Source organism: Vipera berus (assembly GCF_964194415.1).
Source record: "Vipera berus genome assembly, chromosome: 1".
NCBI classification, from domain to species: Eukaryota; Metazoa; Chordata; class Lepidosauria; order Squamata; family Viperidae; genus Vipera; species Vipera berus.
The window spans coordinates 232,385,250-232,411,618 of record NC_138202.1 but is presented as its reverse complement, the minus strand read 5'-3'; the positions used below and the strand labels follow the sequence as shown (position 1 = coordinate 232,411,618).

General features: G+C 40.3%; 1 protein-coding gene across 1 annotated transcript in view; it reads left to right on the top strand.

Moving 5' to 3' along the window:
- EYS (eyes shut homolog) overlaps positions 1 to 26,369 on the top strand; it is a gene marked incomplete at both ends in the record, with an annotated part of 674,316 nt that overhangs the window by 190,245 nt on the left and 457,702 nt on the right. The window contains 2 exons of the mRNA XM_081346243.1: positions 19,230 to 19,401; positions 19,962 to 20,040. Of these exons, the coding sequence (XP_081202369.1) occupies positions 19,230 to 19,401; positions 19,962 to 20,040 (251 nt within the window). The remainder of the gene's footprint in view (positions 1 to 19,229; positions 19,402 to 19,961; positions 20,041 to 26,369) is intronic.

Sequence of the window (26,369 nt, the reverse complement as noted above, 5' to 3'; positions counted from 1 at the left end):
GCTTCTGCTGCCACTCTATCTGGATGCAACCTGTCCAGTTTAGTGATCAAACACCTCCCCCAGTGTAGTTATGCAGGACTTTTGTCTTTGGCAGTGCAGGGTGTAGAATGCTGGCAGAGTAAAACATCCGCCAATCTGTGATGCCAGTCACCTGTAACGATGTGCTTGAGTGCCTCCTTTGTTGTCCTCACCATGCATTCAGCTTGACCATTAGAAGATGGATGAAAAGGCGCAGACATTGCATGTCTGATGAGATTACCTCTAAGGAAGGCCTGAAATTCAGCACCAGTGAATTGGGCCCCATTGTCTGAAACTAAGACATCTGGAGACCCATGTGTGGCAAAGAGTTTTCTCAGCACCTGGATGGTCCTAGCAGTAGTCATGTTAGGAAATGGAATTACTTCCAGCCATTTTGAGTGGCTATCCACTACTAAAAGGAAGAGCTGTCCCTGAAAGGGCCCAGCGTAGTCTATGTGAACCCTAGACCAGGGAGTGTGTGTTTCCTCCCACCTGTGAACTGGAGCCTGTGGCACAGACCATGGTGAGGCACCTCAGTGACATTAAACAGGGAAGGTGACCATTTTCCACACTTACAACCTTTGTAGCATCCCAAATGTGATAGAAAAATTAAGATGGTTGGCAACTGGTTCTTACTTATGACCATTCCTTGTGATCACCTTTTGCGAGCTTTTGACAAGCAAAATCAATGGAGAAGCCAAATTCACTTAATAACTATGTTACCAACTTCTCACCTACAGTGACTCATTTAACAACTGTGGCAAGAAAGGTCATAAAATTGGGGCAAAATTCACTTAACAAATGCCTCACTTAGCAACAGAAACCTTGGGCTCAGTTGTGGTTGTAAGTCGAGGACCACCTGTATCAAAGTTCAGCTGATATGATTGCCAATTCAATTCAGCTAGTTCACCTTGGCTTTTTTCTTGGTGGGAAAACAGGAAAACGGCCCCTTCTTTTACACAGACAGAGTCCCAGGATACCTGGGCATTCATCAAAATTACTTGATTTACAGGATTTTGGCATTCTTGTTCCAGTTTCTTGAGTGAATTGAGTGAACCTTCTGGGTGGCTACTGTGAAGGGGAAAAAATGCCACTACTATTTCTGTGGTGCTTCCCCCACCCCCTACCCCCCACCCCCTTATTCTCTTGTTTCATTAAAGTGAAGGCAAAGAGCCTTTGGCTTTTCTGTGACAGCAAGTTCAGGGACAGCCAAAGTGCTTTGTCTCTTCTTGTAAGTTAAGCCACTCTTTTAACATTGTCTTATTCATCTTCTTTTGTTTACTGTCTCAGTGCACTTTCACAAATCCATGGTTTGCCACCTCTCCCCTTTCCAATGCAGTTCATCTGAGTAAGGGTATTTCATTTTTTAGATCATAAGAGCAAAAAGACCAGATTACTGATCAGCTAAGGAGCAAAAGAGGCAAATGTTTATTTTTTTTTAATTTTATTTTGCATGAAGAAGACTACTCCACTGATACAGGATGTGAGACAAGAGCTGGTTATTTCTTTCTTTTGAAAATCAAAATTATGCCTATTTGTTAGAAATGGCTCTGTCAAGTTCACAATGCCTGAATGTTTGACCTAACAACCTACTGTGATTTCCCAAGCTCGTCAGCTGGAAACACTGGGCACTGAGTTCTTGAATTTTGCATAGAAGAGCTGAATTATGCAGCTTCTGATTCAACCCAAGAAAAAATAAAATTATTGAATAAATTCAAGCAAGCATTCTTAAATTGTGTAGTGCAATTTTAATGCATTTTTATCCAAGAAAAATTCATGTACATATTTAATAATTATATTTTAAATGAAACCATTATTAGTTTGCAAACCAATTGTTTTAAGACAAACTGGTTTAGTAAATGTAATCCAGTTTTAAACCCATTGGCTGAAATCACGAGACGAACTAAGCCAAGTCATACTGCCTGGGAAAGAATAAAATATATGAACATCAAATATAAGTATTCTGTTCCATAGAAAATTTATTAAATGAAAAAAATCAGTATTTTTTCAGCTATTCGTGTTGAAATGAAGCTACTACATTTTATGCTACATTAGTTCTCTGACAGTATATTCTGATGACAGTAACTATACTCATGAACTTGCCTGCTAGTTCATTGCTAGTGTCTAAGGAACCAGAATCTCTTTCTCATCCCTTACTTTAGCTCTGAATATTAAAGCAAAGGTTACCTTTCAAACTCCCTTAATAGTATAGTAGTTGATAATTTATATTATCTTGTATGCAGGGAATACAGGAATGTAATTGTTTCCAAGGATCTTAAAGAACATCAGAGTACTTGTTTAAACCTTATGTCCCTTAGCACTCCACAGCTAAGTGACAATATGCTGGTATCAAATAACTAAACTATAAATCCTGGTCAAAGAGTAAATTAATGTGCTTTCGGGATTAAGAATTGTAAAGGCAATCTAAGAATTCTTATTTTATAGGAGCTTAGTCTTAAACCCAAGATGGACAGATATACAGGTAATCCTCGAGTTATGACATGTTATGAGCCCAAAATTTATGTCGTTTATGTTTATGTTGTTAAGTGAAATGTGTTAAGTGAGACTGCCTCATTTTACAACTTTTCTTGCCACAATTGTTAAGTGAATCATTGCATTTGTTAAGTTAGTAACATGGTTATTAAGTGAATCTGGATTCCCCATTGACTTTGCTTGTCAGAAATTCAAAAAAGCTGATCATGTGATCTCAGGACCCTGCAATTATCATAAATATGAACCAGTTGCCAACCATCTGAATTTTGATCACATGACCATGGCAAGGGTAGGCAACCTCGGCTCTTTTATGACTCATGGACTTCAACTCCCAGAATTCCTGAGTCAGCATAGCTGACTCAGGAATTCTGGGAGTTGAAGTCCATGAGTCATAAAAGAGCCGAGGTTGCCTACCCCTAACCATGGGGATGCTGCAAAAGTCTTCAGTCTGAAAAACAGCCATTAGTCACTTTTTTCAGTGTCATCGTAACTTTGAACAATAACTAAATGAAGTGTTGTAAGTCAAGGATTACCTGTACAATGAACTAGGTCTTCAGAAACCATACTTAATTCAGCAACATCACTTACATCCCTGATACTATCAAAACTGGCAGTGTCTGTAAAATGTTTGTGTTCCTACCTGAGAATTACCTGACATACACTTGCAGCAATTGCAAACTTCATGAAGAAAAAGGATTGGAGCAGCAAAATGGCCAGACTTCTTCAACTGCTGACAGAAAATGAACATTTGTCAGATTAAAAAAAAAAGAGGAGGCATTAGAACAGGAAGTAACTGTCAGCAAGACACTCAAACAAAGGAACAAGCTCAGTGGAGCGCAGCAACTATAACAGGCAACGAGTCTGAAAAGATACTGAACACCTCTAGAATTGAAATAGGTTTCAAGCCCTCATAGATAAGATAGTTCTGAGCCTCCAGAATGGGAAAACAGGATAAAGTACCACAGATCCTTTAAGATCACAGACTAGGCAACTATATCCTGCAAGAAGGCAAAGAAGAGAGTTGCAGCAAATGGGAATTCACTTGTTTTCACTTTTGGAAGAGTACCAAAAACTGAATAAGAATAACTAGCTATGTAAATAATGTTGATGTCTTGGTTTTTGGACAATGGTCTGTGCTTTTCAAATTGCATTCTGGGTAACCTTAGGATTCTATGTGAACTTGATAGGGTTCCATAAGAGATGAATGGCAAAACAAAAACAAAAACTAAAATTCGAACCCAGTCAGAGACATCCATATCCAGAGAGTTTTTGCTCTCCTGCAAAAACCAACCAACCAACCTCCTATAGCTGCTATTTTGCTGAACATTAATTTTGAATGGTTTTTTTTAAAAAGCAAAATACTAAGAGGTTCTGTGGCCTGAAGAAGATCACAAGAACTGATAAAAAAATATTTGATTGAAGTGTACTGTATTTAATAGAGTCTTAAACTGAATCTTCTGAGAATTGAACCTAAAAACAGCGGAGTCAGAGCCTCAGGCATTTGCAAACCGTAGTGGGTTTTTTTTAATTACCGTATTTTCCGGCGTATAAGATGACTTTTTAACCCCTGAAAATCTTCTCAAAAGTTGGGGGGTCGTCTTATACGCCGGGTCATCTTATACGCCGAAAAAAAACCAAATCAGTCGAGCGTCCCTGTTCTTGCAAAGCTGGGCCGCCCCGCGCAACTGAGCTAACTCCGGCGCGGCTCCGGGACACGGCTGGGCGGGAGCATCGGGCGGCTCTCCCCACGCGAAGGCGGCGCTGCCCATTGGCTCTTGGCCCGAGGGGAGGGCCTCGCGCCCACCGGACTCACCTGTCACCAGCACCGCTCTCCCCCCCCTCAGGGATGCGCTTCCGCCAGGCAGTGCTGTCGGAGACGAGCCAGCCTGGTGGCCGGGATCGGAGCTGCGCGCCGGACTAAGAGGCCATTTCGTGAGGCGAGAGGGCGGCGGGAGGGGGGGAAGGAGAAGGAGGAGTCCCCAGACGTGGCAGCTCTTCCCACCGCCTGTGGAGCGAGGTCGGTGTCCTCATCAGCTGCCTTTGCCTTGGCCAGAGGGATGCAGGGTAGGCACTTTAAGAGGCAGGCAGGCGTGGTGTCCCAGGAGGGGCGTGGGCGCGGCAGTCGCTCTCCTGGTTTGGCAAGTTTCCCAGCGGGTGACCAAAGAGCAGCCTCTGCCGGCGCTTATTCCAATGCGCTGCAACTAGGAGTGCGAGCCGCCGAGGACAGGAGAAGCAGAGCCAGCAGGCAGCCACTGTGAGCGCGGCGCTGAGGGGCAGCGGCAAAACGGCCAGCAGCCCCACGCGCAGCAGCAGCCACCGGCTCAGCAACAGGTCCAAGCGCAGGAGCCGCACCACCAGGCTGCCCAGGAAAAGCAGCCACACCGAGAGGCTGCACGCCCAGTCCAGCTCCATGAGGGGCAGGGCGGGAAGCCGGCCGGGAAGAGGGACCGGGAGCCCGGGCCGAGCACGCCTCGGCCGACAGTGAGAGGGAAGTGCACGAGTTTTAAAAAAGAGGCTGCGGGCGGAGCTGCCCCACCCTGCGCCCAATGGGAGAAGTTCAAGGCCTGTGGGGGAAGCAGAAGGGGCGCCTGCTGTGGCGGGGTGGCGGCTGCCCTCCGGCGCTGCCTGCCGCCTGGGAAACGCTGCACCTCGGGGACCGGCAGAAGCGCGGGAGCAGCGGGAGGGCCGGCGGGGCCAGTCGGGCCTTCGCCTCCTCTGCGATGGGCAGGGCATGTAAGTATTTTCCGGCGTATAAGACAAAACCTTCAAAATCTTCTTAAAAGTAGGGGGTCGTCTTATACGCCGGGTTGTCTTATACGCCGGAAAATACGGTATTTAAATACAAGCATGCACATAGGCAAATACACAATGTACAATGTTATTTTAAAATATTTTTTATGCCAACTTGTGTTTTAGATGGTTGGTAATCTGGTCACATTCTTTTGAAGCCTCTACTTTTTAGCACCATAAGTTAGACTTAGGCTTCCTTTGTGTTTCCCAAATAACAGAACCAGGAAAGGTATTGTCTTTCTTTTAGTTTTGGTCCTTTAGTCTGAGTTGAGGGGATGAAAAGAATGAGGTTAACAGCAAAAGTGGTTAAAGACAATAATGACTGGTTGAGTAGGGGAAGCCTGGCTAGAGAGAAAATCTTCATTGTATTTGTAAAAATAAACAAACAAACAAATAAATAATAGGGGTTTTTTTCCAGATAAAACTTCTCTTGCTATTAAGAGAAAGATAAAAGACACCCAGCAAGGAAAAGAATTGAAGAGTGTTTAAACGCTGTTCTCTTAATTTCAGAGAAGTCACAGAAAAATATAGGGTTAAAAGTAAGGAAGAAGCCCAGCTTTCCTGGAAAGCATTTCCTAAGATTTCTGAAATTTCTTTCAGCCTGATCTTACATCACCTTTCACATAATTATGCAGCAGAAATAAGCTTCCCAGTAAGGCTTGCTGACTATTGATTTAGATAAGTATTGGCTTGAATAAATTCCCATTGTTTTCTCTTGCTGACTTTGATATACTGTACAGTGCTTTGCTTCTTTTCACAGAGGTGTCTGTAAAATGAAAGAATTCCAATTAAATATCTCTTGGAGCATTTTTCATTCTAAGCCAATTACCCACCCTAATGCCTGTGTTATTCTACCAGTTCTAACTTTAATGAGCACAGCAGAGCAAATGGCATTGTAATCAGCTGGCACAACTTTGTGCTTCAGTTTGCTGCCCTGCAGTAGGGTGGAGCGGAGAATCACATGTGTTTTCTTTGCTAACTCTGCAGTAAAGAAGGTTCTTGCCATCTGTATTCATTAACTAATTTCATCAAGCTCTTTTCCTAATCCCTTTCCTTAGTTTGTGAAGTTGATGCTCGTATAAATGTATAATATTCCATATACTGTATACTTATAGGCTGTTTCATACCACCAAGGGAAGGTATAAAATTTCTGCTTATGGGTGCTTGTTTGTTTAATACATACCTTACCTTTCTGGACCGGTAAGCAAAGAGAAAGAAAGAAAGAAAGAAAGAAAGAAAGAAAGAAAGAAAGAAAGAAAGAAAGAAAGAAAGAAAGAAAGAAAGAAAGAAAGAAAGAAAGAAAGAAAGAGAAAGAAAAAAGATTAAAATCAACAATAAAATGAGTATAGTACTGAAAACTTGTAAAAATCAAAAACCTGGTTAAAGAGAGAGGTGCTGCATATTTACTAAATAGAGAGAGTGGAGGCCCAAAGCAACACCCAAGGAAATATGTGCCATAGGGTGGGCACAGTGCAGAAGAAGACTCCTTCCCCCATGCCAGAAAGATGAGCATCTGACAGTGGAGCCATCATCAAAGACCTTGTCCTGAAGTTCTTAACAAGTAAAAGGTTCATACCGGTTGTTGTGTACTGGGTTCTGTGCTTGATCTAAGAGACGAGGCAAGTGAGTTCAGTCAGAAACATTCTTAATTTGCTTGCAGGAACTGAATTGGGGAACAGGGCTGCGAATGCAGCTATTTGTACCCGGGCCTCTAGGTGGTGACCAATAGGTTTAAAGCAACCTATTGCTGCCCTAGAAGCAGCCAATGGCGGCACTGGAGACGGGTTGTCTGAGGAGCTGGGAGCTGTTAGCTAGCTCCCTGCTTAAGCAACCTTCCAGCAGTTAAACTCACATGATACACTTGGTAAATCAAAGCCCAATACATTACACCATTGGTCTTCAATTTTCTCTCTCTTCAAAAGAGAATTTCTTTAGTGAAGGTTTTCTGCCTTTTTTAGGAAATGGGGAGCACCCCTCCTACAAGTAGGCTTTATCACTTTACTTCAACTATTAGGCCAGTTCTATGCCTTCATATCTCCACATCCCCAATATACTGTATCCAAGCCAAGGTATCCCAAACCAGACAAGCAGTTGCTGAGTTTACATCTTTAGAATGTAACAAACTGAAATAAGAACCATATGGCCTTCCAAAACTCTGGCTAGAATGAACAATGCAAATTGTTCATAGTACACCACCAAAAATTTCAGCTTCATCTTTCCAACAGAGAGAGAGAGAGAGAGAGAGAGAGAGAGAGAGAGACAGAGACAGAGACAGAGACAGAGACAGAGACAGAGAGACAGAGACAGAGAGACAGAGACAGACAGAGAGAGAAAGAGACTATTTTGAGTACATAACAGAAGGAGGAAGCTTTAGAGTTCACAAGGTTAATACTGTATGGAACAAAACTGTGACTGAATCTGGATGTTCTGCTTCAGATACCATGGAGCTTCATGAAGCCTTTGTTACCATGAAGGTAACAAAGAAAACAGGTTATGAAGAGGATGCGTAGTGTCCCAGACAATCTTGCAGACCCTGATCAAGCAACACTTATATGCTATGTCCTGGATGGAAAGGAGGAAACTGCCAATGATCTTTTCAGCCATCCTCACCACTCTCTGTACCACCTTCCTGTCTGAAGCAGTGATGCTTACAATCCAGACTGTGATGCTGTATTACAGGATGCTCTTGATCGTCCCTCTGTAGAAAGTGGTAAGGACAGGGAAGGAAGATGTGCTTTTCTCATGGGATGCAGAAAATGCAGGTGCTGCTGTGCCTACTTCACCAGTGTCTCGCTGTTTAGCAACCAAGCCAGCCTACTTGTTAACTGCACATCCAGGAATTTGATGGTGGTAACCATCTCTACAGGTGAACCATTAATGGACAGAGGAGTGTGGCTGTGCCTGCCTTTTCTGAAGTCAACAATGATCTCTTTGGTTTTTCCAATGTTTAAAACTAGGCTGTTTTCCTTACACCAGTTCACCAAACATTCAACCTCCTTGCAGTAAGCACCCTCATTGTCATCTTTAATAAGGCTCACTACTGTTGTATCATCCACAAACTTCACAATATGGTTGGTGGCAAACCTAGCACAATAGTCATGGGTAAACAGGGTGAACAGCAGCAGACTTAGGACACAGGCCTGAGGAGAACCTGTGCTCAAGAAAATGGTGTTAGAAATATTTGTCCCAGCTCGCACATACTGGGGCTTGTTAGTAAGAAAATCAAGAATCCAGTTACACAAAGGAGTGTTTAACCCTAAAGGGCCTTTTGTTAAAGAGACACCACACAGCCTGGAACAGCAATACCAGTCTGTTTGGTATAGTAGACACAGAGAAGTTAATGCTCTTGGTAGCTACTACTAGTAGGTTTTGAATTACTGGCATATTTACACAAATAACAGTTTCCAGTTCCCTTCCAGTCTTCCAAGAAGCAAGGGAAAAATAGCCATGGTTGTTGTTTCTTTGCAACATAGTTGGAAACCTTAACCATACAGCAGATGGTGGGAAGAAGGCTATGGAGCTCTCAATTCCTGAAAACTGATCAGGAAGAACAAACAAAATGGCTGTCATGGTTCTGACAGATGAAACTCTTCAAAAGAATGTTGAGGCATTTTTTTTACCTTAAAGAATCTTTTATTTGAGAAACAAAGTATAGGCACTACATAGTCAAAACCAAAAACTAAATTCCCTCCCCTGGATACAAAGTATCAAAGCACAATTCCCTCCTCCAATAAACAGTCATAAATCACATTCCCCAATTAGCTTGAAGTGCGGGCTTTCTCCCCAGCTCTCCAGCCCGCCAAAACTCTATCAACTCTGGGCCCAATGACCTTGGGTTCCCACGGCTGAGTTATTATTGTTATGACTAGCTGGACTCTCATTCCTATTCCCCCTCCCAGCATCAACTAACTCTAAAAGCAATAGAGTAAAATAGCTGCATTTCCATCTGTTGTCAAAGCAAGAACATCCAATGTTAGCAGCAATGACAGGCTATTTTTATCGCCAGTCACATCTGTTGAGGTAAAGACAGACTCTAATTGTAGTTGTTCTAAGGAAGAGAGATGGAAGTTATCCACATAGCATGCTAAGACATAAAGTGATTTGTCTGCTTGGAGTATTATGTGCAAATGTAGCCATCTATCAGCCTTCTTAAGTTGCTTAATATTTGGATGGCCCCAAATAATGAATTAAATTAATGAATAAAAATAGGTACTTTAACAGTCTTGATGTGGATGACTATTTGCCAAATAGAAGGAATACAATTCAGCAAATCACAGTCATGTAAACCTTACTTTAACATTATGTGGGAGCCAGTCACTCTCTCAGCCCAACCCACCTCGCAGGGATGTTGTGGGGAAAATTGGAAGGAGTATTAGCTATGTTCACTGCCTTTATTACTTTATCAAGTAATAAAGGAGGGATAAAATAATAAAAAATAGTCAAGGATGCTATTTGATTCATGCACTGCTTATGCTTATCCCATAGTCTTTTTAGATATTATCAGGATCAAAATTGTAGGTGAGACATACCTTAACCATACCATATTCAGAGTAGCTGCTCTTATATTTTTATGATCAGACTTTATTTCTTGCTTATGCTACCTTGGCTACTGATGCTATGTTATATTATTTTAGTTCAGGACTTGTATTTCTCATGCTCAGTCATGTTCAGAAACAGAACCGCAAAGGTGAAGATGTTATTTTTTGCTGAAAATAGTTGCTGGCTTTTCTTAATATTTTTGTCATTGACAAGAAACTTATCAGTAGCAGGGTCAAGAATGAAAGAAATGACATGCAGGTTTTCAGACTGTTGAGCCAAACCCTCTCAAGAAATGAAAATAGGTGTTCACAATATGTTGCCATCTAGAAAATCAGTGTGACTAGATTTGATTATTATATTTAACAATATTAATTTTAAAAACTATACATATAAAAGTAGTTTCTTTTTAACTGTTGGGAAATGCTCAGCTTTATACATCACCTTTTCATTCATTTATCTAATAGTTCATGTAGTATGTATCTATATTACTGGACTGCAGAATCGACTATCTTAGCTTTCGCTGGTCGACTGCCAGCATCGTCAGAGTAAGCATTAGGGGGTAGGGAGTTTACTTACTTCACGCTCTACCCATTGATTGTGTGATGGGCCCGCCTGTTCTAATTAGCCATAGTTGCTCTAATTGTCCTGCATCTCCTTTTCCACATTTCCCCACCCCCTAACGCTTACTCTGACGATGCTGGCAGTGGACCAGCGAAAGCTAAGACAGTCGATTTTTAGGTTTTATAAATGGTTGGTTTTATTGTTTTACTGCTTTTAAACAACAAACAACTGTTTTACTATTATCCCAGAGTTTGAGGATTTTATATCATTGTGTGTGTGTGTGTGTGTGTGTGTGTGTGTGTTTGTGTGTGTGTGTGATCTAATGGCAGAAGGGAACAGGAACTAAAGACCCTCTTGATGAGGGTGAAAGAGGAGAGTGTAAAAGATGATGTAAGAGGTGACCAGGCTGTGCCTGAGGGGGAGATCAAATGTGTCATCAGTCATGAGTTCTTTGCACCCACAAGACATCTAAGTCCAGCCCACCCTGGCTTCCTGTGTCTCTTATCTACTGCCAATTTGCTTGGACCATTAGCAGTTCAGATTCTTGTAGAGAACTTAAGCTTGGAATAAATCTTGGTACTTAGTTGAACTGCCTGGATCTCCTGATTTCCCCGGTGCTTGACAGTTGGCTTGAAATTCAACATCAAAAAACCCTAAGATCATGGCATCCAACCCCATCATTGCCTGGCAAATAGAAGGGGAAGAAATGGAAGTAACAGATTTTATTTACTTGGTCTCCAAGATCACCGCAGATGGTGACTGCAACCATGCAATTAAAAGACACCTGCTCCTTGGGAGAAAAAACTATGGCAAACCTAGACAGCATTTTAAAAAAGCAGAAATATCACCTTGCCAACAAAGGTCTGTATGGTCAAAGCCATGGTTTTCCATTATGGCTGTGAGAATTGGTCCATAAGAAAGGCTGCATGCCAAATAATTGATGCCTTTGAATTATGGTGTTGGAGAAAACTGTTGAGAATCTCTTGGACTGTAAGGAGATCAAATCAGTCAATCTTAAAGGAAATCAACTCTGATTGTCCTTAGGAAGGACAGATACTGAAGCTGAAGCTCAAATACTTTGGCCACCTAACGAGAAGATAAAAAGAAGACCCTAATGTTAGGAGAGATTGAAGGCAAAAGGGGAAGGGGACGGCAGTGGATGAGATGGTTAGATAATGTCACCAAAGCAATGGCATAAATTTAAGCAAACTCTAGGAGACAATGAAGGACGGGGGGGGTTGACATGTTGTGGACCATGGGGTCACGGGTAGTTGGACATGACTTAGGGACTGAACAATAACTATACTGTGTGGATGTGTGTATTCATTAATATATGTTTTGTGATTTGAACTTCACTTGCTTCTTTCTTACATATATCTTTGTAGTCCCATGAGAAACATCCTACTCACCAAAGTAGATCAGAACTTGGTAGGTGAAATATTTTAGATCTTCTGTGTTTTTACTCTTTCAAAATCTTTTGATTTAGCTTTTATAATCATACTTTTGGAGTCAAAAGTAAACACTTAACACAAAGCATTCCAATTATAAAAGAGAGAAGGAGGAGAATATGTCACTTCCTAATTACAATGTTTAGGGGGAAAAAAATATGGCAACATGTGGATAACAGAGCAGCTGACTGACAGTTCATGCATAATTATTACAACCTCTAAAGCAAATTCAAAAACTTGGTAGAATATAAACATTTTTGTTAGGCGGCTGAAGTTAAGCAGAGAAAAGTTGGATGACATGGATACTGGAAGAGGCGAGCATGTCAAACGTGACATCTCCTTTTCTGTTTGAAATACTTAATAAAGTTATTTTGTTACAGAAATTGCATACTTTTTAAAAAAGCAACAAGTCTTGTCCTTCATCCTCAAATAAAGAAAGTGATATTTATGTCAATGGGAAGGCAAGCTGTTCCATTTTGCATTGCTTAACATATAGACTTTTCTTTTTTTTTCTCAGTCATTGCTCAGCTGCTATAAAACAAACTTTGCTCCCCAAAGTCTGGTGCATTATCTCACAAAACTGTTTCTGCTTTGTGGTATACCAGATTTAATAGAAGTCATTTCTTGTTAGTGTAGGTTCCTTAGAGTTCAAGATTAATAGCAACCCTGTAAATTCAGAGTTTCTCAAATGACCAAAGGCCAAATGTGTTAAACCCGTATCTTAACTATATTGTCGAAGTGCTTTCCCCCACCACTTCAGCTTTCCTTAAAGCTGGCTTCCTTCCCGTAAATACAAATTTACTTCAGGTATTGTGACAACTTACTGACAGTATTGATTGTCACTTCCAAAGCTCCCCCAGGAGATTTCTTCTAGACATTTAAGAATAAGGGCCTTACAAGTGAAGGGATTTAAAGACCAAAGGCACCACTGAGATGGAATAGCTTCAGTGCTGCTTCTGCATCCTAATGCTGTTGCTGTTTTCTGAAAGAATATAAGGAGCACTGGTTTTTTTAATCAAATGTGGTATATAAGTAAATTAATTTTACATCCAGGAATGGGACGTCCAGGAAGAGGATTAGACAAAATAAATTTCTGAAGACCTGGACTGGTCTTCCATCTTAGGAATTTCTAGCATCAGTTTGGTATCTCAAATCTGAGTTTATTTGTTGTTTGCCTGGCTGTATGGGCAAAACTTACAATCTTTATCCAATTAGCCCAGCTTTTGCTCTGTGTGGAAGGGAACAATAATGCAGATGGAAAAGGAAAACAGTCATTCTTAGTGATGGCAAAATGCTGCAGTTCTGTTGCTAAAGAGGTCAACTTAGTGTAAACTTTTTAAATCTACTCTAAACCAGTGGTGGGATTCAGCCAGCTCGCACCAGTTTGGCAGAACCAGTAGCTAATTTTTTGTTGCCCAGGCCCAGAATGGACTTCTGGAAGCAGCATCCACACAGAGAACCGGTTGTTCACATATTTGAATCCTACCACTGGTCTTAAGGCATTTCTGAATGCTTTTAGACTAGAACTAGATATTTCCAGTAACATACAAAAAGTATAAAAATAATTTCTGTAAATAAATGCAAAAGTAGAATTTACAGAATAGATTAAGGTAAATTTGTTGCTTAAAAAAAGTTGCATGTTGGACTGAAAGAAATGGTACAAGTAAAGTAAGAAGGTGAAGCAAGACCACACTGCAGTAAGCTGGGTAAAGAACCAAGCCAGAAAGTAGGGTTACTTCTCAAGAAACAAGACCAATACTGCATTTTTTTTCCTTAGAAATAACTGGTCACTGCATGACAGGAGTCAAGAAAAGATAAGGGTCGATATTTAAAGGGAAAGCTAACACTGTAATAAATGAAAGGAAGGGAAAATACAAATAACACAATCCATAGCTGTGGCAGAAAAAAATGGAATTGTATTACCAGGGACTTTCCTATTAACCCTAACCCTAACCCCTTGAAAATTATTAGGGCTGTATTAGTATATGCCTTAACCTAAGCTGCTTTTCACAAATGTAGAAGCATAGCTGAACCTGTCAGATGAAAGATGGGAGGTCTCAAACCTTCTCTCACAGAAACCCTTTTAGCTTTCGGATCCAGTAGCTGTGTAAAGGTGTTCCAGGTTGTATACGCAGTAGAAATTTCTTTAAAATGCACTCCAAAACATACAGTATATTGTATTAGCACTGATTTTCAATGCCCACATCCCATACAATGTATAAAAACCTGGCTGATTGAAGTAGTACCTGGCTGATTATATTGTTCCAATCTATTTAGATGGAACATTGCCCACTCATGAGTTGGCTGGATACACTGCAGCTTGATTGCCAGAGAAAAATGAAGTAAAAAAGCAACTGAACTATGGAAACATAATAACTCATTGAACTTATCCAGCAGAATTTCCTGACTGCCAAAGTTATATTCTTTGCTAGAACATAACTTGCCATTCTTTCAAGTTAAGGTTTTCATCTCAAAGAAATGTCAATTAATTCCTGTGCAATGTATGACCAGGCCAACTTGAATCTGATCCTTCCTGCTATCATGTTGTCATCCTCCTCCCTCTCCCCCTCACCCCCCCTCCTCCTCCTCCTCCTCCTCCTCCTCCTTCTCCTCATGAACATCACCATAAGGATATCTTCTTAAACATATTCAGCCATCAAAGTTCTTGTTCAGTAGTTTGCAAAGGACTATTTGTGAGCTGGTCAGTCCAACCTTTGACATTTCAAATAGTTAGATAATGTAAGCCAGGACTCAATGTGACAATGATTAATAGTGCTACAGATATCATTATTATCAAGAGCATATAACTTGATTTGAACTCAGCACCTCCAGCTCACCCAAGACAGGCCTCCCCCTTCTATACTAAATGCTCCATTAGCTCAGTTAATGCCTGTGTCCTCATTCTCAAAAGCTCTTCCTTGCTAGCAGGGATGGTTGCGAACGCCCTGTTCTGCTCCAAAAAACCCAGAGCAGAGGCGCCTCGCAGTCCGCAGCATGCCCAGGCTTCGGGGGGGCTCAATCCTTCCGCCGCCAAAACTCTAAGTTCTGGCAGCCCCGGAGAGCTCTACCCCTACCTGGACGCTCACCCCCTCCTCTTCTCCCAAGGTGGGGGCTTCCGAGCTGCCGAAACAGCTGATCGGCGCTGTTTTCGGCAGCTCTACGGAGCCGCAAGGCTGACAGCCAAGAAATGGCTGCCTCCGGCGTTGCCTTGCCATCCGGAAGCCCGGCATGAGCTTAAATGAACTCCAGAGGATGGTAGAGGACAGGAAGGCCTGGAGGAACGTTGTCCATGGGGTCACGATGGGTGGACATGACTTTGCAACTAACAACATTCTTGTCCAGTGAGGGGTTCTTGTAAGCTTGCCTCTGCTCCCTTATAAAGGGAACTTTAGCACTTAAGACAGCAAAGCCAAAGTTCTTGAACATGCTGCTGTTTAATAGTTGTAGAATTAATTCAAATCTGTGAGCTTATTTCTGCAAGTGTAATTGTCTAGACTTACTGAGGCCAGCACAAATATGTGACTGGAGAGTGTCATTTTCATCTCACTAAAATAGAGTACTTTCACTTTACCGCCAGTTCTATTTCTCACTCCCTCAAAAAGCAGATGGTAGTCAATCAGCCTTCATTTTTATTTCTTACTTTTAATAACCATATTTTATTATTTTTTTATAAACACAAATCCTTAATATTTTATCAGCAACATGTTGTCTGGGTTCCAATATTTAGCTTACTAATACATGTTAAACTCCTGTCTCTCTACCTCATTTTTCTTGCCATTGATAAAATGTATCCCATGTTCAAAGGATCAGGCTAGAAACTGGGAGGTCATGAGTTCCAGTCATCCCTTAAGCCTGAAAACCGGTTGGGTGTCTTTGGGCCAATCACTCTCTCAACCCAACCCATGTAACAGAGGTGTTGGTATGAAGAAAATAATCAGAGGAATGAGTATTAGGTATGTTCGCTGCCTTGTTATTTATAAAAAAAGTAGTAAAGACAAGATGAGTGGCATAAATTTATTATTGATAAATAATAAATAAATCTGCATTGATATAAGACTCTTATTCTGCTTCTTAATACTCCCCACCATCCTACACAAGGCCAATGGGAGGTTTACATGTAGTGTCTATATTGTTTAAAGCAGGGATACATGTTCTAGATAAAGTTTATACAAAGGATTGTGAAAATCAAAGTAGAAGGTGGCAAAAGGCAAGAGTTCTCACCAAAATGAAAAGACTACTCATACACTTTGCAGGGTTACATTGCTGTCAAGAAAAGGTCATTGTGGAATGATATAAAGAGTTCACATGAAGTTACCTTTAGAACTATAGCTAATATTGTTATTTTTAATCTAGGAATCTAATGTCGTGGGATAGCTAAGGTGCAAATATGTGCTCAAAATTTTCTTTGTAATTCCATTCTTGGCAAGTATGACATTATGGAAAAGCAAGTCTTTGGGGACTGAATGGGTGAATCACAAGCTCTTTTGTTTTACTTGTATACTAATGGCATTTTTATCACTTCTTCTTTACTATAACAGATCAAGAAACTGTCTTGCAGGAATTTGTTTTACATATGTACACTCCCTTGTTGCCAGCTAGCAGGGGAAAATAGTTTTATAACACCCAGGAGTGCCTACAGATGTAGCTTCCATAATCAGGTTCAAACCCATGTACGTATAGTGAATCAGTGAAATGTTAGCTGATTTGATTCAGCAATGAGGCAATGAAACATCTTTAGGAATTCCTTCTTTCTCTTAACCATAGCAGAAGGAAGAAAAATAGATATTGTCTTCCCTGAAGCCACTCCAAATCATACAGGAGATTCTCCTCCACCCAGAATAAAAAGTATGATAGGACATGTTCAGGTATCTGGATTTGCCCAAATGGCTCCACTTCAAAGGTTTTCACTTTCACTTCCAAAGTATAGACTAGGAACAGAAGTTACTAAAGGTAGGAAATTGGGCTATTTTAAAGCTATCTTCCTCTTACCCACCTTTCTTTCCATCCTTCAGGGTTTTTTCCTGCCCTCCTTAAATGAAGTTCTTTATTATCTATAAAGAGCATTTCTGGCTTCATGTTGCCTTATTTTGTCTGACCGACAAGATTAGGAGTCTGTGGTTGCCAAGAGTATCTGCACCACTTAAACCACCCTTCATGAGATCCAGGCTGTTCTCCTTCCCATTCATCAATTAGTTAAATACCTTTATTCAATTTTTCATTTTATGTCTCATCTATCTTTCTAAAACTCAACATTAGTATACAAGGGCTATCATCTCATTTTATTGTCCAAGAAAAAGCTTGTGACATAAGTCATTCTCTGCTGCAGACCATCCCATTGTCACCCATTGACGGTTGTGGGCAAGTAGAAAAGTGGACTTATATCTTCTTGGTCTTACCCCAAAATCTTTTTCCAGTTAATGGCCAATTTATAATGTTTAGTTTATTTCTTGTCCTATAGCTGTTACCAGTGGTGGAATTCAAATAGCTGAACAGCCGGTTCTCTTATTCAATGCAGGCCTGGGCCTCCGAGGCCTAGAACAGACTTCCAAAAGTTGCATCCACACACTTCCGGTGGTTGTTCTAGGACTGGGTGGCCTCCTCCAATCCTCTGAGGCCTAGAATGGATTTTTGCAAGTGGCATCCATGCACTTCTGGTGGGCCATTCTAGCCTGGGAGGCCTAGACTAGACTTCTGGAAGCTAGCTGGTTCTCTGAATGCAGCCAAATTTAGCTAACGGTTCTGCTGAACCGTTGTAAACTGGCTGAATCCCACCACTGGCTGTTACATCATAGTCTTTCTTTTCTCCCCCGCTTAGTATTCCTATTTCATTTTATTTTTTCTGTCATTGCTGGCTGGTTCTCTTGTCTTCTGTCTCATAATAATTCTGGAAAATCTGTTATAACCTTTGAAGTTATGTCAGCTTACATAAGACATTATCTACATTTGTAATCTCTGAACTGAGCTATGCTCCTTCTATTTCTATTTTCATCATCTGTTCAACTGTCTTGCTACAGCAGGAAGGCCATTCAATATGGCCTTGAAATATGAATTCATAGAATATGAATAAAAGCTTTCCACAGAAGAAAGTTGTCCTCCATACCTGAAGCGATATGAGGATCATCCTTCCACTCTCTTTTTGCAAACTGAATCCTAAAAATTGGGGAAATGTGCAACATATTTTGGATTCAGGCTGTTTTGCCATTTTGAGCATCTCACACATAATGCAAAAGTTCTGTGTTTGGGAAGTTTTATTGTGAGATCACAACAAAAGTTGTTGTTTTACTCCAATTGCAGAAGAAAGCCATTCTGAACAGCAGTGTTTTTAGAGTTAATGTTCTAAAAACACCTAAGACATTCTATCTTAAAACTTTTATTCTCTTTTCAAAATGGACTGCTTCAAGTGAGAAAGTTTGATCTGAAGACTGGAATAAAATATTCAATTTGTTAAAAAAATGTCCTTAGATGGAACAAGCTGATGTAAACTATTAAAATATAGCTTTTAAATGGATCTTTTTTGTTCCAGGCTCAGAGCAAAAATATTTCCTATTTTGAGCATTTCCCTTGAGAAACCTAGTTTTCTTGCAAGTGCTGTGATGTTAGAATGATAGAGCTGCTAAAACTAAACATTACTTACAGCAAGATACTACACCACTTATCATATACAGTTTCATAAAAATAATTACCGTAAGTGTTCAAAATTATGTAAGGAAATTTACAAATGAAATTCAAACACAAAATTAGAGGAAAATATGGAGACACTAACCAAATTCCAAATCTGTATTTCATTTGGTGTGAATTACTGTTATATTTGTTTTGGATCTCATATTTCTTGAAATTTGACACCCAATTCACATGTTATTGCAGCCAATGAAGTCTCTGGACAGCTGCAGTCCTGTTTTTTAGATTGACCTTCTAAGGCTATTGTGAAATTAAAAATATGTAAGATAGTTGAACACTATCTTAAATTTCTAGTGGAAGCTCCTTTCAATTTTACTTGTGTTTTAACCTAGGAGCTAAGCACAACACACGCATACACACATACACTGGAGTTACTTTCTGTTTGTGCTTGTGCTCTTTTGATAAGATAACTAGGGAAAGCTTCTTGTTAAGTGAAAATAATATAACAAATAATAATTTCTCATATTTTCAGTTGCACCTATAGCATTCAAAGAACTTTGAGCTTCTTTAAGGAAAAAAGAACTATTGTGTGTATGGTAACTTAACTGTAAAGTAGATTGCAGGCCTGTATTTAGGCTCTTTTAAATGATTATGCATACAAAAGGATTTTAAAAAAATAAAATAAAGAACCAGTCCTCTCTCAAAGACTCAAAACAGGACACAAAGAAACTTCACTTCTCCTTTTATAAATTTGTGTTTCAGGTAAGCAGTGCGAAGTGGATATAGATGAGTGTGTCTCAGCACCTTGCCTCAACAATGGAACCTGTGTTGATCACATCAACTATTACAAGTGTTATTGCCAACGTGGTTTTACTGGCATAAAATGTGAAACAAATACTGATGAGTGTTCCTCAACACCTTGTGTTCATGGAAGGTGATTCTTTGCATTTTTTTTTAAATTTTGGTTACCCTGTTCTTTTAAAAAAGGGCTAGCAATGTTGGAAATTTAATGTCAAGAAAGATTGTTGCAGATGTTTCTAATTATATTATTCCATAGAATCAAAGCACAGGCACAGCTAAATGAATAACAGATGGTGCCAGTTTAAGCTAGTGCAATATGTTGATACATTATCTTATTGCTTCTTACATTTCAATGTAATGACATACAGTAATTTTCAATAACTGATTGAAATTAGATGTTAATATACTTAACATTGGTTTCCCACTCTTTTCATTCTAGCAGGTTGAAATAGGTTCTGGTTGGTTAGTCGGTTGGTTTTGCGGAGCAGAGGCCAATGTGTATGCAAGCGAAAATACTTCAGGAAGGGTTTTCAACAGAAACTTGTATGAATAATAGATCATTATCTCAGAAATCAGAAACATATCAGAATTAATCTAAGATGTTACAGGCATAGCAAAATAATATGCTTGGTATTTCATCTCAAAGACGAAGATTACTTTGGATTGTACATAGAACTGTACTTTCTTTTTCAGATGCGTCGATCTCATAGATGGATATCGATGCAGCTGTGATCCTGGATGGACCAACTCAAGATGTGAACTTGATGTTAATGTAAGTATTCTTTTTAAAACAGAGGACTGTCAAACATATGAGATTTAGTAAAACCCATACATTTTGGGATAAAGGTGAAATATGCTGGAATTCAAACTATATTGCATTTTAAAGGCCTAATTTGGAGCTTTTTGTCTTTCCAAAATAAGCATAAGGAAACTTTGCATGAACTACAAGACTGCTACTTGTTGTCCAACACTGTGGTCCAGAACTCACAAGTTTGCACCTTTGAGTGGAATAAATATAAAGTTTGCTGCTCTTGAACCACAAGAAAGTTAATGGGAGCTGGCAATCTGTAATATTTCCATGATCCATAACAGTCTGGTCAAATTCAGCAATCTCTATTCTCCTGAAGGCCCCTCAACCTCTTCTGGCATTGTTCCAGAAAATCCCTGAAATCTATGAAGAAGTAAAGAGCCTTCGGGCTGCAAAGATTCGTCTTACTCATCATTCCATTTGTACAAATCTCCTCTGGACTGAAGATCCAGTGGCTTTTTTCAGGTCACAAATTCTTTTTTATGGAAGAATGGAGCATAGCATACTATAATCTAGTGGACAATGAGAAAAAATACTCTAGACATTGGTGAATAAAGTGGTTCAGAGTTGGACTGCTTGAATTATTCAGAACAAGGTGATGAAGGCCTGATTTTGCTCAGTTCACTGATATTGTTTGATTTGGTGTCTCATAAGAAAATGGACAGAATCCTTGGCACTGTTTCTCTGACCACCTGTTTGCTAGATCCTGTCCCTTTTGGCTACGGAAGGCCAATTGGGAGATGACATGTGGAATCAGGAGTGCTGCTATATGTTGTGGTGGCTGCCCTGCGGAACAGCATCCCTCTGGAGATAGGAATGGCCTTGACCTGTCAGCCTTCCATAAGTCATTAAAAACCTGGCTACTCCCCAGGCATATGGATGGGGAGGTTAAGCAGTTTCTGCTGGTTAAGTGGATTTTACTTTTTTAGTAGTTGAATTAGTTGGTCATTTATTATCTGGATTGTTGATTTATTTCTGTTGGCTTTAATGTAACCTACCCAGAGTCATTGTCATTTGTGGAAAATGGGGTGGCATGAGCAGTTATGGGCAGGTCTTGTTATATTCATATAACATCTCTGTTCTGCAAATTGTATTGGTTACCACTAAGCTTCCGGGTGCAATTCAAAATGCAGTTATCCTTTATAGTATTCTACATGGCATAGAGCCTACTTACCTGAGGGATCATCTCTCGTGATTTCTGCCCATTCTGTGCAATCAAATAGAACTGTCGTGTTCTGGGTTCCATTGACTAAACAGTATAACTCAGCAGGACCTAAGCAGTAGCCACCTGAGAAATTCAAAATGCTGCTATCCTGCATGCCTTTAAACATGCCACGAAAGCTTGGTTTTGTGGGTTGGGTTAGGTGTCTGTCTGCCATACCCCATTATAAAAAGGAGATAGTTTTTTTTATTGTTCCCTTTTGGTGACTCTTCTGCCAACCTAGCACTTCTGCCAACCTAGCAGTTCGAAAGCACGTAAAAATGCAAGTAGAAAAATAGGGACCACTACGGTGGGAAGGTAACAGCGTTCTGTGCGCCTTTGGCGTCTAGTCATGCCGGCCACATGACCACGGAGACGTCCTCGGACAAGCGCTGGCTCTTCGGCTTTGAAACGGAGATGAGCACCGGCCCCTAGAGTTGGAAACGACTAGCACACATGTGCGGGGGAACCTTTACCTTTACTTTACCTTTGGTGACTATTATTTTTTTGTGATTTTGTGAGTTTCCTCTTTTTTTTTTCCCAACTTGCAAGCTGCCCAGAATGGTTCTGGAGTCAAGGGGTTCTAGAAATGAGACAGACAGAAAGACAGATGCATGCATAAAAACATGCAAACAAAAAAGCTACAATGTAGACAACCCATTGTTTAAAATAAAAGTATCAGTGGAGCAAATCCATTTGCTCCATTTCTGTTTTGTAGATATCAGCCAGCTAGTCTCATTCTCAGATAGTTTTAATGTTTTATTAAAACTTTAATTGATTAAATATGTAATACATTTGCTCTAGAAAGGATTTCATATTAGAAGTATTAGTTGCATAAGATGTCTCAATAGTACAAGAGGAGTTTAAATTGCCATTCAAACAATTATTTACTATCTCCTGTTAGTATTCTAGGATGATCCATACTTTTTGCCATGTGAAGGTCTATTTCTTTTGATGTTTGGTAGCTCATATTATCAATTCATTAAGAGTTTGAGTTCCATTTATGAATGATGCTGTGCATATGACAAGTTCAGGACATAAAAGGCTCTGAAAGCAAGGTGTTTTTTAAAAAAAAAACACCAAAAACCTAGCATTACCTTTATGTTCAATTCCACTGCTATATAAGCAGGCAAGCAGTATTCAGTGCTAACTATAGTGTCAGATTTAAATGTCCTTCATCTTATAAGGTCAGCACATTCAGTTCCTCTGCTCAATATTAAAAGCCAGAATATTGCACAGGGAATTTAACTGTGGCAAAAGATTTACAGTATTGTTTCACTGGAAAGGGGAATGAACATAGAAAATAATTTATATTTCTTAGTTCTTGCACTCTAAACAGTTTCTGGAGTGCCTTGGGATGATAGATCCAAGGGGGCTGCTTTTGAAAGTTCACTAAAGTATCTCAAAAGGCACTTTTCTGACAATCTTTTTGAGATATGAAATGAAAAAATATCTACTTAAAAAAATCCACCATCATGACAGTATTATGACATGTGATATATGTCTGTATCTGTGTTGTATGAGTATTCACTATTGTATGTATATGTATAGCAACTGCCTCTCACACACCATTTTGCCTCAGAATAATGCTAGGTATAGTGGTGGGTGCAAAATAATGGCCAAGTTTCCAACATAATGACTGACTTACCATTTCTAATTCTGCTAATGTTGAGCCTTCTTTCCCAAAAAAAAATGTTGGACATTTTTTTCCTCCCTCTAAAAGAGTGTCTGGCATCATACCATGGTTTATTTTCTGGTCCTTTTCTGGATTTGTATCTTGACTCAATACTCTACAACCCCATTCAGATAATGGACATTGAGTTAAGCCATTATGTGGGTTTTGGGTTTTGACATTGCAGGGGGAAAACCCAGCCAAAGTGACTAAGGAAAATCATATTTCTACATTAAAATGATTCTTAATCTTGGTAACTGCTTTATGTTCCTTTTTTCATTTTGTGCTTTTCAGTGTATTGTGTGTGTGTGTGTGTGTGTGTGTGTGTGTGTGTGTGTGTGCTTTAACTTTTCACTGTAATTATTTTTTGCTGTCTACTGTTCTGGGATTACATCTTCAGAGAGGAATAAAAATGCATAATGCATAATAAATATGCACCCTGGTCCTGTGGGTCTAATCCTTCACATCTATGATTGGCTAGGGAGGAGCCAGGAATGCTGAAGGACTTCACTTTTCCCCGTTCACCCCTGGAATGAGAGTCTTCTGCCCAAACTCTTCCATTCTGGCAGCTGTGTTCTTCTTCAGAAATGTGTCCCATTGTAATTAACATTTGTGATTTTTTCTTTAGGGAATCTGACTTATTGGATTTCCTTTTCTCATTTGTTCTAAAAGAGACATTGCATTTTCTGGAGAGCTTGTAACTTAATTCATTAAGGAACAGATGCTGATTCCTTCTGTTCTATTAGCACAACTATATTAATGTGTGTATTTCCTGAGAAACTCAATGTAAGAAAAATGGGGAAAGATGCCATTTTCAAAAGAGTTTTTACATGTATGCAGGTAGATATGTAATATGAAATAGGTGTTTTTCAGACCTGGCAACTTTTAACGTGTATAGACTTCAACTCCCAGAATTCCTAAGTCAGTATGCTGGCTGGGGAATTATGGGAGTTGCAAGTCCACACATCTTAAAGTTGCCAAGTATTTTTTGGGGGGAACTGATACCTAATGATACCTGATATCTCACAATTCGGTAGTCTGCCTGGATTATTTGAAACTTTATTTATCCAAACCACTTCTATAGTTCATGTTTTTTTTTAGGGGACTTACACTCAGCTTGTATGTGTATCTTTTACACTGATAGATCTGGAATTGAAAAAAAAATGAGACAGGGCCTGTGAGTCAGATTGCATCTGAAGGCCACAGGTTCTCCATCTTATTTTAAAATGAAAACGGTAACAGCAATACTCCATATAGAAAGGGAGGATCTGTCGCACTCTCACCTCAATCCTTCAGGGTGCCTTGTTGGACAGGGACTCTCTAGTACAATACTGGAGGGTATCAAGGATTTCAAGACCAGCAAGGAAAGGGGAAAACTTAGTGCCAAAATGGAGTCTGCATGCTTCAAATGTTATTCTTGCTCTAAAATTCAGGAGCTTAGTCAATGTCCTCAAGTTAAGTGAAGCCTCTTTAAGACATCTCAGTGTCAATGTAAGTATATTACCTGTCTTCCTTCTAGGATTTAAGCATGTCTCATTTGAGATTAACCCACATACTATAACTAATATTTGGTTATTTAGCAATAAATGTCATTTTTAGTGTTGTAGAAAGAAGAGACTCACACCAGCTTTTCAGGAAAGGAAAGGTTTATTGTGCAGGTTCAGAGGGCTTAAACAAAGCAAAGGGACTATAGATTATAGACCTTCCTCTTCTAAGACCTATCCTTCCTCTCCAGCCTCGTCCTCTCGTCCCTCGTTTCGGACATTTCCTCTGCCAATGACCTTCTTCCCTACAATACGCACATTGATTTGGCCCCAGCAGTGTTTTCCCTTGTAAAGCTACCGCCAGCAATTCTGTTTTCCTCTGCATTCGTGCTTCCCTCTCTTTCTTCTCTACTTTGTCTCTATTAACATACACTTTGCTTGCCACCTCCTGCAATTCACTGGTATTCTTTCCCAGAGCTCCTTCCAACCTCTGCAACTTCTTCCTAATATCACCGTAACTTTGTGCTATGAATCTCTCATTTAACATTTGTACATTGTCTTCATGTCTCAGATCTATCTGTGTATACAGCTCATAAGCCTCAATCAACCGTTGCAAAAAACTCTCCGGGCTTTCATCTGCTCCCTGCGTTACCAAAGATGGCTTAGACATATTCACAGGGGGTTTTCCTGCCTTCCAAAGTGCCTCTACTGTTAAATTCTGATATTCCGCAACAATGTCATTTGTGCTGCATCCCTAACGTCCCAACCTGGATCCTGCTCTGGTGCCCTTATCAGTAACTCTGCCTGTATATCCTGCACGGTACGTTATCTGTCCCTAACACACTTCCTAACCGCAGCTCTCCAGTTCTCCTTTTCCTCCAAAGTTAATAGTGTATTCAACAACTGCTGTACATCCTGCCATGTGGGGTTGTGGGTTTGCATGATGGTCTGGAACAGTTTCGCCATTTCTGTTGGCTTAGTGGTCATAGGACCATAATGCTGCTTCCAGTTCAGGAGATCCATGGTTGTGAATGGGACATATTGAAACATAGGTCAGAACTCCACCTGACCCTGTTGATTTATAACTTGCTAGTCTGTCTGCCTTAAGGGGGCTAAGAATCCACACTTAGCAGTCGCTACTTTAGCTGTGGCTGACCTTGTCATTACTCCTACCGATACATCTACCCCAGCAGCTAATCCTTCCTCTTCATCAACATCATCATCATCATCATCATCACCTATCTCACCCTTCCCAGCCACAGAAGGATCCTGCTCTTCCTTAGGAGCCGTGGGCTCCTTTCTCCTCTGCTACTTTCTTACTGCTGGTTGCGCTTCACTTGGTGTTGCAGCAGCTGCTGCCACTAACAGTTGAGGCAGCGGGGACGGACGTGGCACATAAGGAGGGGGTCTAAAAATTACTTCCTCTTCCTCTACCAGTACCTCTTTCTTGGTATCAGACACCTCAGTTTCAGATATTTTCACATCCTTAAATCTCTTTGACACAACCCCTAGCTTCTTTCCCTTAGATCTGGCAATACAGAGGCAAACCATCTCAGCCTGACATTGCAATAAGTCATCTGCCTTCTCTGCTACTGCATTCCACCACTGGTCTATATACTGTGTATGATTGAAATATTCATCAAAGCCTTTCAACATGCATTCCAGCGGTGTGCTGGGAACACTGCTTTGCCCCCCCCATTCAAAGAACACTGCCACTGACCTACGGTGCCAGACGTTCCAGCGGTCACCGATAGGAACTGCAATGGCTTAACCTCCCACACAGCCTAACACGAGTTAGTCCAGGAGGGTGATCAGTCCCCCTCTTCTATCTTCAAGTGAGATAGGTACTTTACTGCTTTAACATATACTCGCCTGAGGCATCTTCACACTCATCCTCTCCCCTTCCTGGCCAGGATTCGCATTCAGACCTCCTTTC